This window comes from Trachurus japonicus, chromosome 12 (assembly GCF_045865225.1).
Source record: "Trachurus japonicus isolate A0001 chromosome 12, Traja_1.0".
Classification (NCBI taxonomy): domain Eukaryota; kingdom Metazoa; phylum Chordata; class Actinopteri; order Carangiformes; family Carangidae; genus Trachurus; species Trachurus japonicus.
The window spans coordinates 1,802,894-1,820,383 of NC_140918.1; the positions used below are offsets into that span (position 1 = coordinate 1,802,894).

Here is a 17,490-nt window from a genome sequence, read left to right on the forward strand (position 1 = left end):
GTCGTCTCTATTTTGTGTTCACACTTTATTATGATTTAGTTGTATTGATGACTGAACTCTTGTTTTTGTATTTTTTGTTATTTGGTAATAAGGACCCCTTTCTAAAATGAGACGGCGGCTTTGCTTTGAAAAAATAAAGTCAAACTAATGAAACTGTGTTCACATATAAAAGAGCAACAGCTGATCAGTTGTTTTCTCAGAGCTCCTATAGGGGGCGCCGCCTAGCAGCACAAGGGTGGGATGTATAAACCAAATATGGACACTTCCACCTGTCGACCATGAGCATCAAGATTATTATCATCATCATTATTATTATGTTATTAAGTTGTTTTCTGGTTATATTTGACCTTTTCTCCCTATTTCATTTTACCTCTTTGTTCCTGTTTCCATCTTGTGTTTATAAGTTTGTGAGTTTTTTCTGTTTAACCGATTGGTTTCTTCCCGCGGTCTTGTCTCTGGTCCCGTGAACGCAGGTAACCCCGGAGCAGCAGACTGTGAAAAACACACACACACACACACACACAGGTTAAAAACAGGAAGAGGAACAAATAAATAAGAAAATAAATGTAAGTGCCTTTCTCTCTCCTTTCTTTCTTTATTCGGCCCTGCAGACCTGATCCGTGCACATCGAGACCGACCTCGGCTCGCTTCCCTCCTCCGGGCGATGCCACGCATCAATCTGTTATTTGGGGAAATCAAACATCAAGTGAACAACACCCAATCCTGTTTCCTTCTTCACTCACGTCCAGAAATGAAAAGCTTCCTAATTCCTATCCCGAGCCAGAGACCTTGAACGCCTCCTCTCCGTCGTCTCTCTGCTCGGACGGCGTCTTTGTTTCCTCTGCTGCTCTTCATGTGTTAACTCTCAGACACGACGCGGCCTGCTCCCACTCTTTCCTCTGAGTGTGTGTGTGTGTGTGTGTGTGTGTGTGTGTGTGTGTGTGTGTGTGTTCTTGTACATACTACATTGTGAGGACCGGCGAGAGTTTTTAACCAACACTGTGAGGACACTTTTGGGATGTGAGGACATTTTGGCCGGTCCTCACTTTGTCAAGCTTTAAATTAGCTCTAAATGCTATAAATAAGCTCCCCTCTGTTTTTCACAGAGGGTCCTCAGTTTGATAGTAAGTTAAGAATTTTTCGCCAGAATTTCACACACTTTTTGCTCTCTGCTCCGCCTACTGGTGAAATTTGGTACTGCACCCAAATATTCACCAAACGCTTAGGCATATAGGACTAATCTCCTGCTGCTGTACTAAGACATTACTAGAAATCATGTTTGTTTTGTTTTGCATGGCCATTTATGATTTTTTGAAAATTGTTTTAATTAATTCAATGGATAATTATTGAATTTGTGCTATGACAATATTTTTCCATGTGATTTGTTTAAATTTAAAAGGATTAACATTTAAAATGTTATTATTATTATTATTATTATTAATAATAATAATAATAATAATAATAAGCAAATTAAGGCTAAGTGCTGTCCAAAACCCACTGTCATATTTGTGAAACTTTTATTGTCGTTTAGACTTCATTTTACATGGTCCAGATCCAAAACTACTCTACTTAGACAAGACAGATCATTAGTTACATTACTAGATCATGACAGAAGCTGGAGACCTACCAATTTTTAGTTATATAAAACCTTTATTCTATTTATGAAAATGCAATAAAGAGACATTTTGCTGTTTTTCTTTTTCCACGTCTAGACCATTCATGTCCGAAATAGTGAAAGCTTTTTTTCTAGTTTTATAGTTCAGTAAGAACAGTTTTCTGTTTGACACGTAGACCACGTTGGACCAGGTCCATATCCAAAATCACCATACAGAGGCAACTAGTAACTAGGTACTAGATTAAATACTGTCTTTTTGGACAAATCATCTTCTTGCATGAGCACTACTGGTCTATGTGGTCTACATCTGGGGGAAAAAACAATTAAAATGTCTTTTTTTTTTCATTATCATAAATAAAGCACAGTGGTGGTGAGGCATTCCTTACTTTTACAATGTATGGCGTGCCATCACAACAGATGAGCAACAATGAGAGGACCACTGTTTGTTACCCTACAGTTTCCCCTCTACATCAGAGGCTGTGGACCAGAAGCCATCCTCAATGTCATCCATGACTCTACCTGCTGCATGCGGAAACTAATGACTTTTTTTTTTAAAGAGGGCAGTTAATGGCTCATTATAGTTAGGCCTATCTTCCAGTCGCCTTTAAAGCAGATATCAGGTGAATGTTTTTGTTAATATAAGTCCTAAATAGTCCTATTTTCTGTCAGCATCACTTCCATAGAGTGTTTGGTCTCTCCGTCACTCTGCTCTGCTGTAAACCAGGAGAAAACTTTCCTTGTAGGATACAAGTGTTATCCAATGAGGAGAGAGAACGGCATGAAGGGCTGTGTGTGCAGCCAAGGGATGCGCATGAATGTGGTGACGTAGGGACGAGGACCAATAGATGCCTGACGAGGGCGGGGGCTGCTAACTCATGGTGCGTTCAAGGAAACTCGTAACTTGTGTTTTTCCTTCCTGTGAAGTCATACCAGTTCGATCTGGTACGAGTTCACGGGTCGGAAGTTACGAGTGGCCGTTATAGTGACTTTCACAGGCAACAGGACGGTAAAAACACGAGCTACGGGTTGGAACGCTACAAAGTCGTAACAAAGCTGTAACTTACGGTTTCAAAAGCCTGGAACGCAGCATTAGACAAAACCACCGGATCGCTGATATCTGTTTTAATATGTGAAGTGGTCTGACTTCAGGAAAATGTTGATAATTCACGGTTTTATAATGATTATTCATTTTAATAGTTTTGGCTGATACAAAGACATGACATGGCCATAAATATGTGGCAAGGAAAATTTGATATTTTATCTTTTTCAATCATTACCTAGTTGAGTACTATATTCTTTATTTATTAATATAATATAAATACTTAAAGATTCCCTAAACCAAAAATCGTCTTTTTAAAATAATTAACATGTCAATTTAGTGTATGGGCTCTGCTACAAGGCATTTCAGGAGCAAAATTGCTAATCCACGCAATAACTGAGCATTTTAGACTTGAAAATGCAGTTTTAGTACCAGAGTCTGAAAAAACTGAATTCAATTTTTCAAATTGGAGTCCGTTTTCGTGCGTCACGAAACTATAGCAACCAATCCCGTTGATTTCCCCCCCATCTCATTATATAAATTACCCACAGGGTGTAAAGCTGGAGTAACGTACGTTAAACAGCGATGACGGCGACGTTGCTCTGTGCTCGGTGAGGAGCGGTTAAGGACGGTGATACCAGCCTGTTACCAGTAGCTCAGAGACTGTGGGCGTGGCCTCTGGATGCGAGCACCTAAAGAACTTTATAATTCACAGCAGCGGCGGCTCAGGAGCTCATGCCGCTGTTTGTTGTAGTAATTCACCGCGATAGCGGCACTTCACTCCTACATAACAGCTGGATGCACCACAAAATTATGTGTGGCAGCGGTGGCAATGTGGTAATGTCGCTGACTTATAATCTGTAGACTTGGGTTCGAATCCTGTGATCCATTTTCTTTCTCTGTCTTTAAACTTCATTCACTTTTTGGTTTACATTCAAATTTGCATTTTAATACAAAGACTCCCCAGAGGAAACACAAGCTTGCACTTGAAACCTGACGTGAGCTTCGTGTTTTCAAATCACCTGTCTGTCTTCCTTGCCCCTGACGCATTGACGCGGGGGGGGAGGGGGGGGGGGGGCAGCCAATGAGTGCTCGCGGCAGCGCCGCTGCTCGTTGAATACAGCTGTAATAACGTGATTTCAGGTCCTGAAACATTTGTAATATCTCTGGAAAAAGTCACTAGATTTGTCGCTAGTCGCTTTTTACAAAAGAAGTCGCCAAGAGGGTTTGGAAAGTCGCCAGTTGGCAACACTGCGCGCACCGCCGTTACCTAGCAACCCTGACCAAGCAAATCATGCATATTAATAAGATGTGAATTTTTCAATGAGGGAGAAATATGGACGTGTTGTTAGTGTCTTTGGAGATTTATTTTAAACAACTTTTTTTTATCAAAAAATAGTCATAGCAGAGCATTTTTACACATTTTTTTTACATGCACATCATGCCCATGACAATGGGACTTGAGCTTTCATTAGTTTTCACAGCACAAACAACATGATTTAAAGTCAACAGTGAACATTACGGCCCTTTCCTGTATGTCATTCCCCCCTCTCTCTGCCTCCCATTTCCTTTCACACTCTGAACTGTCCTATCAAATAAAGGTATGAAAAGCCAAAAATACTGTATATAGGCTACTTAAAAAAAAAAGACAGACGACAGTCGCCATGGTGGGGATCGGCCCACATAATAGGTGCCAGGGGTCTGCTGCACTTGACTCGTCTTGAAACACAAACCAAGGAGTCCGAAGGGACAGTGTTGTTGTGTGTCCTTGAGAGGAACAAGAACGACAAACACACGGTGACCTTTGACACGTCTGAGGGTCGCACGGAACTCCACACAGTTGATGGGCCTCACTTCCTGATACACAAACTCAAATGTCTGCCTCCTAGCTTAAAGCGTTAGTGAATTATTTGGTGTAGATTTGAATCAGCTGTTCTAAACCCTCTCACGCCTTCTCTATTTCCCACTTGCGCTGGTTGGAGGGACGGAGGTGGGAAAGAGGAGGATTTGCAGTAGGGTGCGTGGTGGACGAAAATTGCAAAGTGTGCCTAAACACGACAGAGACTGGGAGAGAGCTACGAAATTAGAGCCCTTAATGTGAAAAAGAAAATATATCTAAAGGCATAAAAAGTGATGCACTTTTTTTTTAATTTAGACTTTATCCAGTTAAAGGAATTGTGTGAAAATATGTTTGTGTTTTATGGTCAAACGTCTTCAGTAAGGCAAAATACTGAAAGGGTTAACAGGGTTTTAGTGAGGTGCTGGAGAAGCAGAAGCAGGACTGGGGCTCTGCTAATTAACGACCCATCAACTCAGCAGCCAGAGCACTCTGTGCAAGGTGAAGAGTTCACCGGCTGAGTGACACTGGCTGCCTCTCACCTGTTAAAGAGACAGATGGAGAAATTTAAAAGACTGCAATTTCATTATATAAAAACAATGATGGAGGATCATATTAATTCAAAGGACTATGAAATTTTGATTTGGAAATTTTCAGGAAATGTAAAGTATTGATGCATTTTCTTCCTCCATCTGATTCAAATTTACCCATCCTAATACAGCTCCTGAAGAACGGTTCAGCTAGAGAGATGGCTGAGGTCTAATTTTCTTAGATTCTAAGAGTTATATGCTAAGAGTGCAAGGAGGAGGAAAATCAATATACAGATCATCTTTACAGTATATGGAACTGTACAGGACAGATAACTATCCCCTCAAGATTTTCTCCTCAATAACACAAAATTTTATTTACTCTGGGAATCTCATTTGAGACTTTTGCTGAAAGTATATCAGACAGACAGAATAGTGAACTCAAACAGTATGTCACAAAAGAACATCAGAGAAAGTTACAGATACCGGAATTAACTTTAACAGAGGTTTATCATATCATGTAGCTCGTGTTATGGTGGTGGAGCACTACAAGTGGGTCCACAGTCTCCAAGAGATAATAACAGACTGAGATCTGGAAAGTCTGTAGCTACAGAGTTAATTCATGTTATTTTTCATATTTATTAAATCATATGATGCAAAGCTAGTTAAGACAGATAACAGTCAGTCTTGGCTATGCTGCTGCCGACACTGCTGCTGCCCTGCTGGGACCCTTACTGCTTCTTCATGTTACTGCTGTTGCCCCTCCTACCCATGAGGTTTTGCAAACCCACCACCTCCCCAGCATCCACCTGTGGGCTCTGTCTCTATGATTTCCTGCGAGGCCCTGCTTTCATTCCCTGTAATGTCTGTCAAAGTAGATCATTATTCAGGGAATGAATATCTGAGACAGAGCCTGTTGCCTGCTCATTGTTATTAATTGTTCTAATTTTGAGTTGCCTGACTGAATTGTACAATTTTATATGTTTCTCCACTCATTTGTTCATTTCCTCAATAAATAAATCAAGAGGTTAAATCAATATTGACATAAATTTAATCTGAATTTTTTAATTAGGTGTCCCCTTGAGTTATGTGAAACTCTGATGCTCTTTATATGTCAAAGAGACCATGAAGTCACTTCACCGCAGTGAAAGTGTTCATCAAAATAAAACTTTAAATTCTGGGGCGATAGCTCTGTGTGCTCATTCCAATTTAATTTCCACATCATCTTTGATTGCCAGTTTTGTAAGCAGGGTTTCCACCGAATCAACTGCCTTTTTTTTTTTTTTTTACACACCGCAACATATGGTTCACGTCATAACTTCATATTTTGGCCATTCAAGCTTCCATAGTCCATAGTTCACTTGTTTGTTTGATAGTTCAAAGACTTTTGGTTAAGTAGCCATGGATAGCTACCCCGCCGTCATTGCGGCCATCGCCGGCCATCGCTGGCCAAGTGTGTTCTGTTTCCTCATGATAACAAGATAAATCTTATTTTAAGAAGAAAAGTTTTGTTATCCTGAGAGAGCAATATGCACACATCTTGTCACCTTTGATTTTAGGGAATTTCCATCTGTCATTTGAAGGGTTAAAATCCTGTTTATGATGATGGAGATTATTTTATGATCAAGACTGAATGTGGGAAAAAAAATATAAAAAAAATACACTCATTATATTTTTATTCATATTTATGAATATGTACACAAAATGTATATGAGGGTTTTTTGAGAATGCACTTGTTGGAACTGTGAAAATATGTTCAGGTGTTAGGGTCAGCCTTCATCAGAAAGGCAGAGCAGTAACAGAGTTGTTGAGAGCTGCTGGAGAAGCAGAAGCTGGGGCCTCTGCTAATTAATGGCCCATCAACAGCAGCCAATCAGAGCGCAAGGTGAAAAGTTCAAATCGGTCCTCACTCTGATGGTTAAAAACTTTTTTCCTGAAACTTTGTTTTTCACACAATCTGAACGAATGTATAGTTTGTTGGTTCCCCCTAGTGTTCAGACATATGTTTCCTGTGTTGACATGAGGTCTAGAAATGCCGGTCCTCACTTTGCAGGAAATTCACTCGGTCCTCACTATGCAGCAAGTACAAGAATGTGTGTGTGTGTGTGTGTGTGTGTGTGTGTGTGTGACACCTGGATGCAATAAACCAGCTTATGATCCGACACTTGGACTCATTCATGACAATCAACTTCCACTGAGGAGACTGATGTGTCTGCAGGGGACCAGAGACAGTTCACTCAGATCTTTCCACCTTAAAGGAGAATTTGGGTCATTTTTGACCCCTAAATCGTTGTCCTGATGGTCAAAAGCAAAAAAAACGCAAAAAAGTTACCACACAGAGTTGTTTTAGAGGTAAATTCATGCAAAACCGCTGATGCACGTTGCCTTCAGGGACAGTTTTTCATCAACAGTCTCTGCATTTCCCTCTAAAACAACTCTGTGTGGTAACGTTGTGTTATTATCTCATAGCGTGGTGAATGTGCAGCTCACAACTTGTCCACCAGAGCGTTGTGGAGTTGTTGGATTGTGTATTTGATGAGTTTGATGAGGGAAACCAAGAAATCCCATAATGAGCCTCCGTAGCGTAGCTCTGAGCAGCTCACGGCTCTGCTCCGCCGTTCTAAAAACAGCTTGCACCGACAATAACACAACGTTACCAGACAGAGTTGTTTTAGAGGGAAATACAGAGACTGCTTGATGAAAAACTGTCCCTGAAGGCAACGTGCATCAGAGGTTTTGCATGAATTTACCTGTAACTTGCCTGGCTGCATCAATTTCAGTCGTGTTTTTTTTTTAGGACAATGATTTAGGGGTCAAAAATGACCCAAATTCCAACACAATCACTTCCTGTCTTTATTTATAATGTATGAAAATTGTGATTTTACATTTTAAATCCGTCTAATTGGTCAGATCTCCACAGTTCTTCAGACACAAACAGGAAACACTCTTTAAGGTCCTGGTTTAGTTCTTATATTCTATAATAACACATGGTAACATCATGTTTGGCTTTATAAACCTTAGTTTTAAAGTTCTTTTTGTGTGTTTTGTACAGTTATAGTCACAGATTTTCTCCTTACACTCATATTTGAGACAAATTTATTTGCCAAAAAGAGGCAAAATATAAAATAAACTTTGATTTTGTTAAGTATTATTTAGGAACATAGATGTTCCATAGACGTGGTGATAAAATCGTTATCCTGACTTCTCACTGTGTGGTCATTTTCTATAATTCCTTTATTTTGTTAAAAAATAACTTTTAGACTCATTTGACCTTGATCAAAACATGTTGCAGCGACTGTACAGTAAAGACAGAGTTGTTTATATTGGTTCCTCCTGTGTAAGTTATGAGTATTTATAATTAGATATCTTCATCATTATAGAATCAGAATTAGTTAATTGATCCAGAGGGGGGAATTCTTCTGTTCCGAACATCTGAAGTAGAAAATGAAATGATTATTTATGGATTTCAGTTCAATAATAATAATAATAATAATAATAATAATAATAATAATAATAATAATAATAATAATGGATTACATTTATATAGCGCTTTTCTACCGTTACCCGATACCCAAAGCGCGTACAGTAACCATTATTCATTCATACACATTCACACCGGTGGTGGTAAACTACGTGTGTAGCCACAGCTGCCCTGGGGCAGACTGACGGAAGCGTGGCTGCCATTTCGCGCCAAACGGCCCCTCCGACCACCACCATGATCATTCATACGCATGCACACGAGGCAAGTTGGGTTAGGTGCCTTGCCCAAGGACACTACGACAGAGACTGGGAGAGAGCGGGATTCGAACCGCCAACCCTCTGATTATTGGACGACCCGCTCTACCGCCTGAGCCACTGCCGCCCCGCCCCAGTTCAATTCTACACACACACACACACACACACACACACACACACACACACACACACACACACACACACACACACACACACACACACACACACACACACACACACACACACACACACACACACACACACACACACACACACACACACACACACACACACAGTCTACATACTTCCCTATCAAACAGACAACAGGTCGTCAGTCTGAACTCAACACACAAACAGACACTTAATGATCCACACACACACCATCTCACATCCTCCTCTCCTCTCGGTATCTCTGATGGAGACAATAAGTGGAAATGTGTCCATGTCCTTGTTTGTGATAAATCTCCTCTCTCTGATTATTTTAATCTTAAAAACTTGACACGTTGGAAACTCAGCGTGTCACAAAGAGCCGAGGTCGACACCTGCAGATCGACAGACACACAACACAACACAACACACAAGCTTCTTCTTTTTTTTTACATTTATCTGCTTACTGTAATGCGCAAAAACAAGTGGAAGGAAACACGTGAATTATAAGAAATGATATGAGATGTTCAACACTTTCCTTTTTTTTGTCTTTTTGTATTTAAAGGGATAGTTCAACATTTTGGCAAATTGTCCCATTGCCCATAATCCCTATAGTCATAGCAGTAGGTTCGTTACCTTTAATTGTTGGTGCAAGCTGTTTTTAGAACGGTGGAGCAGAGCCGTGAGCTGCTCAGAGCTACGCTACGGAGGCTCATTATGGGATTTCTTGGTTTCCCTCATCAAACTCATCAAATACACAATCCAACAACTCCACAACGCTCTGGTGGACAAGTTGTGAGCTGCACATTCACCACGCTATGAGATAATAACACAACGTTACCACACAGAGTTGTTTTAGAGGGAAATACATGTAAAACTGCTGATGCGCGTTGCCTTCAGGGACAGTTTTTCATCAAGCAGTCTCTGTATTTCCCTCTAAAACAACTCAATTAAAGGTAACGAACCTACTGCTATGACTATAGGGATTATGGCAATGGGCCAATTTGCCAAAAATGTTGAACTATCCCTTTAAATTGTGGCTCCTGTCTATGGTGTCGGCCCCCACTTTTATTTAATTAAAATAAACACATATTTTGTACAAAACTGCAGTGGAAACATGAGTTCAAGTGGAATTTCAATTTTGAGTGAGACAAACAAATCTTTACATTTTTTTTTCACGACACGTTTCCATTTTAACGGCTTTCTAAGTTTCTTTTTCCATCACAAACTGGTCATCGATCAGATCAGTGGAGACACGGACTTTAACTCTGACAGCTTTAATGTGTTTCACTGGTGGTCGTCGTGACTACAGTCAGTCTATATTCTGTTTTATTTATGGAAACTCGTGGCGTCTTTACGTTTTTTACCCTCCGGCGTCACACGAGGCCGCGAGCGTCTGATTGGTTCATCTCCTGATCGGATGTGTCAGCCAACAAGTCAGTCAACTAAATAATGTTGTTGTTGTGTTCATTCATCATTCATTTGAGGCTTTTAGTTGTTTTTCTTTTTTTCTTTTTACATTTTCCAAGAGTTTTTTTCCTGCAGTGTTTTATTTTGAAAGCTTTTATTTTGAAAAGTGAGTAGTTATCTTTTGTTAAACAGTGAAATGTTGAGCCTCCACTTCAGATTTGTCACAAGAGTTTGAACCATTTTTGACGGGACAGTTGTAAAAAATAAAAAAAAGTGTGTTTACATGAGGAATATCAGACAACTGATCAGTTATCCCTTAGATATCGGACCCAAACATTAGTTCCAGTTCTGATGATGGACCAAAGTGAGACACAAGACATAAAACTGTTTATTCATCCCATAAATGGTAAATCTAGTTAGTATTGTATGAAGCTTATAAGGTATAGAACAAACATATGGAGAGATAAAGACATTCTGTACAGTAATGTGCCAAGTATATCCAGTTATTTACAAAATTGAATAAAAAATATATAAAGAGTTCATTTGCAATAGGCTGATGCTTTTGAATTATTCTTTGCATAGTGTTTTTGTTTTCAATAAAGCTTTATCTTTTTTAGATACGTCTGTTTTGTTACGTCTCATCTCCTTGGTCAAAGCCACTAAACTTTGGTTTGACTGATATCACCTGGTGTAAATAATATATATATATATATATACACTGCAAAAAATCTTTCCAAGAATATTTGTCTTATTTCTTGTCAAAATGTCTCATTTCTAGTCAAAACTAATCTTAAAATAAGACTCATCACCTAAAAATTAACTTGTTTTTAGATCATTTTCACTTGTTTTAAACTAATTTTCACTTGAAATAAGTAGAAAAATCTGCCAGTGAAAGGAAGTTTTTTGTGCTTGTAATAAGAAAGAAAAACTTGCTCCACTATCAGATTTTTTCTACTTATTTCAAGTGAAAATCTGCTTTAAAGAAGTAAAAAGTGTCTAAAAACAAGCTGCTTTTAATATGATGTGTCTTATTTTAAGTAGAATGAGATTTGTTTTGACTAGAAATACAAAGTAGGCTAAATAATACATGATAATAGTCTAAGAAAAAAAAACTGGGAAAGTTAGGGGGAGGGGCCCACTTTAGTAGCCTATTCTTTAAGGGGCCCCAGAATTCCTAGCAACGGCCCTGGGAATAAATAAATGTAGATGTTACAAGAGAGAAAAGGCACATGCATACATTTACAACAAGATGTTTAGATTAGGTGTCTAGCAGTAGTGTGGAATGTACCCTGAGAAATGTGTTTCTTGTCATCTACCCATCTCTGTGGGTCATAGTTTTTTGGGGAAACTTGACACTGTATCTATGTTTAAGTTAGCTTGGTCAAGAGGTTAAATGTCAGAAGGCATAGGTTAGATTCTGTTTTTAGATCCTGTCTTTGACTGACCATCTTGGACAGACAAATCCTTCCTTATATTCGGAAAAAGGTGGAGTTTTAGAAAACGTATATAAGGTTTGGGGTTTTAGGCCAAGAGAGAGAGATCTCATATTGGCACCAGAGATGCTCCAGGATTCAGCATTTTTGTACACTGTTCTTCTTCTTGTAATAAACTCTTTTTGAATGCAAGAAAAGACGTGTCGGCGGTGATCCCTTCTTTTCATCAACACATCAATATACCACACTCTACCATTTCTTTTGACTTTTCTGAAAGAGAAGACATGTTAAGGAAGAAAAACAGCCCAAAATCTCAAAATTGACCAGTGCAATGAAACAACTGTGTCTCGCCTTAAAGGGATAGTAGCATTTTTTTTAAAGTGTGGTTGTATGATCTCCAAATAGCCCCTAAGTACTTTAATTGCAGTAGAAGACTCTCTGCACTCCTCCCGTTAGCAACGCCAGCCCATAATAGCCCTGCCCAGAGATTTACAACATACAGTGTTGTGAATGGACCCAAAGAAACGGCCTATTTTCACGGCCTAAAAGAGGTTTTACCTGAAAAAAAATACACAGTTCCATTGTTCACTATAATATAATTTTTTCCTGCACTTTGAAGGGCTGGAAAAAATTATATTATAGTGAACAATGGAACTGTGTATTTTTTTTCAGGTAAAACCTCTTTTAGGCCGTGAAAATAGGCCGTTTCTTTGGGTCCATTCACAATGTTGTAAATCTCTGGGCAGGGCTATTATGGGCTGGCGTTGCTAACGGGAGAAATGCAGAGAGTCTTCTACTGCAATTGAAGTACTTAGGGGCTATTTGGAGATCATACAACCCCACTTTAAAAAAAATGCTACTATCCCTTTAATGTAAAGGAGTAAACGTGATATTAACCTTCAGCTCTGCAAGGTGTCAGCTGATAGGTGACGTCACCTCAGGTGTCCATCATCCTCATCATCATCATCATCATCCTCAGACAGAAGCAGCAGTGTGAGTGTGTGTTGGTCTGATGTGTGTAGTGCAGCTGTTGTCATCTGACTCCAGTGTGACTGCACAATCATTTGCATGGATTTGGGGGGAAAAGCCACAAAAGTGTGTATGTTTATGTGTGTCTTTGTGTGTGTAGAGTCACTCACACACACACACACACACTCACACACACACACACACACACACACACACACACACACACACACACACACACACACACACACACACACACACACACACACACACGCCATCGCAGAGCGAGTGTGTGTGAGTGTGTGTGTGTGTGTGTGTGTGGGCGGGGCCAGCTGTCCGGTATAAACAGCCTCCTCCCGGTGCAACGGGCTCGGCTCTGCAGAACTCAGACCCGGACTCAGAGGCGACTGCAAAGTTTTAACCCTCTCCGATCAGACTACAACTCTTCATCTTCATCTTCATCTTCATCACTACCCTCCTCCTCCTCCTCCTCTTCCTCAGCTGCAGCACCATGCGCATCAGCCGGTCCCAGGTGGCGCTGGGCTTCGTGGTGGCAGGTGGTCTGACCGCGCTGTTCGGGGCCGTGCTGCTGTTTGTGGGTCCGGCCGTGATGACGGACCAGATCACTAAGGTAAGTCACTAAAAGTTTCTACAGTCAGGGGGGCAGACCCGATGTCAGGATTGGGGGGGGGGGGGGGACAAAAGTGATTTTTGTTTTTTTTTACCCATATGTAACTCAGACCATGCCGCCATAAATCACAGGTTGGTAGAGGCTCACCAGATCATTCAAAATGGACTCATTTGTTGTGCTTGAACCTGTCTTGTTTATTTCTCCTGAACAGCCAACAGCGCGTATCACTGCTGTTATAGTAGTAAATCATAATTTTAAAGGGATAGTATCTTTTTTTTTTTTTAAAGTGGGGTTGTATGATCTACAAATAGCCCCTAAGTTAGGGGCTACCTGTAAAAATAGCCCCTAAGTTAGGAGCTATTTGTTAGGTCCAAATAAAAACTGTGTTTTTCCTGCACTTTGAGGGCTGGAAAAAATTATATTATAGTGAACAATGGAACTGTGTATTTTTTTTCAGGTAAAACCTCTTTTAGGCCGTGAAAATAGGCCGTTTCTTTGGGTCTGTTCACAACACTGTATGTTGTAAATCTCTGGGCCAGAGAGTCTTCTAGATAGATAGATAGATAATTTATTGTCTGCCCCAAGGGCAAGTACAATTAAAGTACTTAGGGGCTATTTGGAGATCATACAACCCCACTTTAAAAAAATGCTACAATCCCTTTAAGGGTCTTGGACATGTAATATCTACTCACATTCTTATCTTTCACCTCCCACCGACCCTCCCAGATCCCCAGTTCTTCTCACCATCTTCCTTTTCTCCCAGTGTATGGGACTTTCTGCATGATTAATTGATATGGATGAATATCAAAATATGAAGCAGAAGCCCTAAGATTGAGGGGGTCGTTTCTTTAAAGCCTGTCTGTGTAAGAAACTACCCGTTCATTTCATTTGCATCATAGTGAAGGAGACTAGAGATGGGATGTGGAGTCAGAAATATATTTGTCAAGCGTTATGTTCCACCATTTCAATCATTTCTTTTTACATGTGAATCTAAAATGTAAAGAATGTGAAGTCTGAAAATACATTTGTTCAATTTTGAATAAATGAGGGTATTTTTATTGGGGGGGATCTGCACTCATGTCTACAGTTCATTAATAATGAAGCAGCAGGTTTGTGTTGATGAGGTGATGAGGATCAAAGGAGGAAGAGCTGCTGCTTCTGTTTTGCTTTGGGCAGAAAGAGAAAAAAGAAAAGAAAACAACTCCTTTCTCTCAGTGTGACACCGGTTGATGCTGCAGCTGTAAAACTCAGGTCAGACTGTCACAGTTTTACATGTCAATGATCAGCCTGCAGATCTGAGATCAGTGTCCTGCTGCTTCACACTGGGACATTTACTGAGCCCATGAAGCACAAACAAGTCAAATAGGAGGGCTACCTGTAAATACCTTTCTTTTCAAGTTCTTTTCAAGTTCTTTTCATTGGTTTTTATGCAAATAATGAGGCTACAGATATACAGCCTAATATATAGTGACAGACCAGCCTCATGCTAATGTAACTTATTGTAAATGAGAGTTTACTGTTTGTTAGTGTTTTGCAAATGCAATTTAAATCCAGTCATTTTGTGTTTTATGATTATTTAAACATGACTTTAACTTTAGATTAACACAGTTAGAATCTGAATGAACCATCAGTTTATATTTATATAGAATAGAATAGAATAAAATGCCTTTATTTGTCATTATACTCAGTATAACGAAATTAGAGCAGCTCCTTCAGTGCAAACAAGCAAATACAATAAAATACAATATTAAAAAAACACTTTCAATAATATAAAATAAATAGGTTTTATGAAAATACATCCCCTATGTATAAAATAAACAAAAAAACTGCAGTGGTCTTCAAAATTAGAAGATAGATAATACAGAAATTCATAACATAAAAAATATAAAAGAAAAAAAGACAAGTTTAAATTAACACATAAAGCCACATTTTACTTTTTAAATAGGGCTTCTTTAACTTGAAATGAATACAGCTATAATCTGAATGAATCTAAATCAGTGGGTTATTTTTTTTATATTTTTAGTCACATTTTATATTTTAAATGTCATTCAGGACTTTATATTTTTTTAAATAGGCTATAAAACTGACAACACGTTTTGTTTTGTTGGCCTATAGCTGATATAACCTGTCAAAGTCCGTGACTGAGCGCGTCAACTAGGCCTACATTTCCCAGCATGCTGTGCGGCGCGCGTAGGGGGCGGAGCCTGCAGAGTATAAATACAGGGACAACATGACATGTAGATGTAGGTTAACCTGCGGTAACAGATCGATCAGAGCCGCTAACGACACACACAGACACACACCGACACACACCGACACACACCGACACACACCGACCGCTGCTGCAGCTTCTCCCCGCTCCAAACCTCTCTGTGCTCGGCCGTGAGGAGCGCGCAGCCCCGGGAGGTTAAACACACTGATCCAGAGCCAGTTAGGAGCAGCTATAGCAGCCAGTCAGCAGCCATGGTGAACAGAGCCAGAGTGGCCGCGGTGTTCACGGTGGTCGGCTTCCTCACCGTGGTGTTCGGGACCGTCCTCACCTTCGTGGGTCCGCTCATCATCGACGACCAGATAGTCAAGGTAAGAACAGAGGAGGAGGAGGAGGAAGAGGAGGGAGAAGAAGAGGAGGAAGAAGAGGAGGAGGAGGAAGAGGAGGGAGAAGAAGAGGAGGAAGAGGAGGAAGAGGAGGCGTAGTAGGGTCAAATCTGAGAGTTAAAGTTGCTGAGTTCAGGGTTTAATGTCAGGTGAACTCTGCCAGGAAACATTAACTGATAACAACATGATAAAAGACTAATACTCAGAATATCATACCTGCACTATAATAAGAAATAGTATAATAAGAAATAAGGATACCTGCAGTAGATAGCCTAATAAGAAATAGGCTAATATAGGCTATAATAAGAAAACTTGCAGTGGGCTATAATAAGAAATAGTATAGGCCTATAATGAGAAATAAGGATACCTGCAGTAGATAATAAGAAATAATATAGGCCTATAATAAGAAATTAGGTACTTGCAGTAGGCTATAATGAGAAATAGGCCTATAATATGAAATAATATATAGTTAGAAATAAGACGTGCTGTAAAATAAGAAATAATATATAGTAAGAAATAAGGATACCTGCAGTAGATAATAAGAAATACTAGGCTAATATAGGCTATAATAAGAAATAAGGTAGGCTACTTGCAGTATAATAAGAAATAATATAGGCTATAGTAAGAAATAAGACGTGCAGTAAAATAAGAAATAATAGGCTATAATAAGAAATAAGGATACCTAATAAGAAATAATCGGCTATATAATAAGAAGTAAAGTAGGCTATAGGATACCTGCAGCTGCTGTTTGCATCAAACTAATGACATGGTGGAGAAATAATGACAGTAAATATGAGGCTGTACTGATTTGTTTCTTTCTTTTAAATGGACCTAAATGGAGTCAAAATAATAAAGTTTACTACGACTAACTAACGGCTGTATTTCATGTAGCCTACTTCATTTACTAAAAAAGACCAAAAAAAGGACTTTTTAAGAAAAGTGCAGACACTTTACTGACTCTGAAACTACAGAAAACATGGATTTTCTGCCTCTGTTGCTGATTTTATTGATTGATTTGATTTATTCATATATTTCAACTTTTTTTTTTTTAAATCAGGGAGTGAGATCGAAGTCATTTATCATTATTTACAGGGTCATGCAAAAGTTTGTTTCCCTTTTTCACTCTGAAACTAGAAAACATATTGAAAAAGAGTGTTTCATGTTTAACTTAATGTCTTTTGGATCGTTTCATCTTCCACTTGATGAACTGTTAAACACATTAACACACATTTTAAACCCAAACTTTCGCATGATGACGCTGTAAATAAACCTGTAAAAAAAGTTGGAATATATGAATAAATCAATCAATAAAATCAATAACAGAGGTTTCTAATCTCTTCTCTCCTGTGTCTCTCCATCCTGGTGTTTTATATCCTATAATATCCTCATTTCTAAAGACACACAGAGAAAGGATCAATGAATGGATGAACGAGGTCGACTGGTGCAGGTGCAAAGGTGCAACGTGAAAATCAAGAAAAAAGAGTGTGATGATGAGATAGTGTAATCTGTGTAATGTGTGTAATGTGTGTAATCTGCAGCTGGTTAGTGAGTTACA

The 17,490-nt window shown here is 39.3% G+C and overlaps 1 protein-coding gene across 7 annotated transcripts in view; it reads left to right on the forward strand.

Annotated features, from left to right (window-relative positions):
• The first annotated feature begins 13,206 nt into the window (after positions 1 to 13,206).
• scarb1 (scavenger receptor class B, member 1) overlaps positions 13,207 to 17,490 on the forward strand; it is a 40,816-nt gene continuing 36,532 nt past the window's right edge. For 5 of the 7 annotated variants that reach the window (XM_085792560.1, XM_085792561.1, XM_085792556.1 and 2 more), the window contains exon 1: positions 13,207 to 13,340. In XM_085792560.1, coding sequence (XP_085648686.1) covers positions 13,221 to 13,340 — 120 coding nt within the window. In that variant the 5' untranslated portion in view covers positions 13,207 to 13,220. Of the gene's footprint in view, positions 13,341 to 15,662; positions 15,921 to 17,490 lie in introns of those variants that run through there. The other 2 variants (XM_085792559.1, XM_085792562.1) reach the window with 2 other exon arrangements.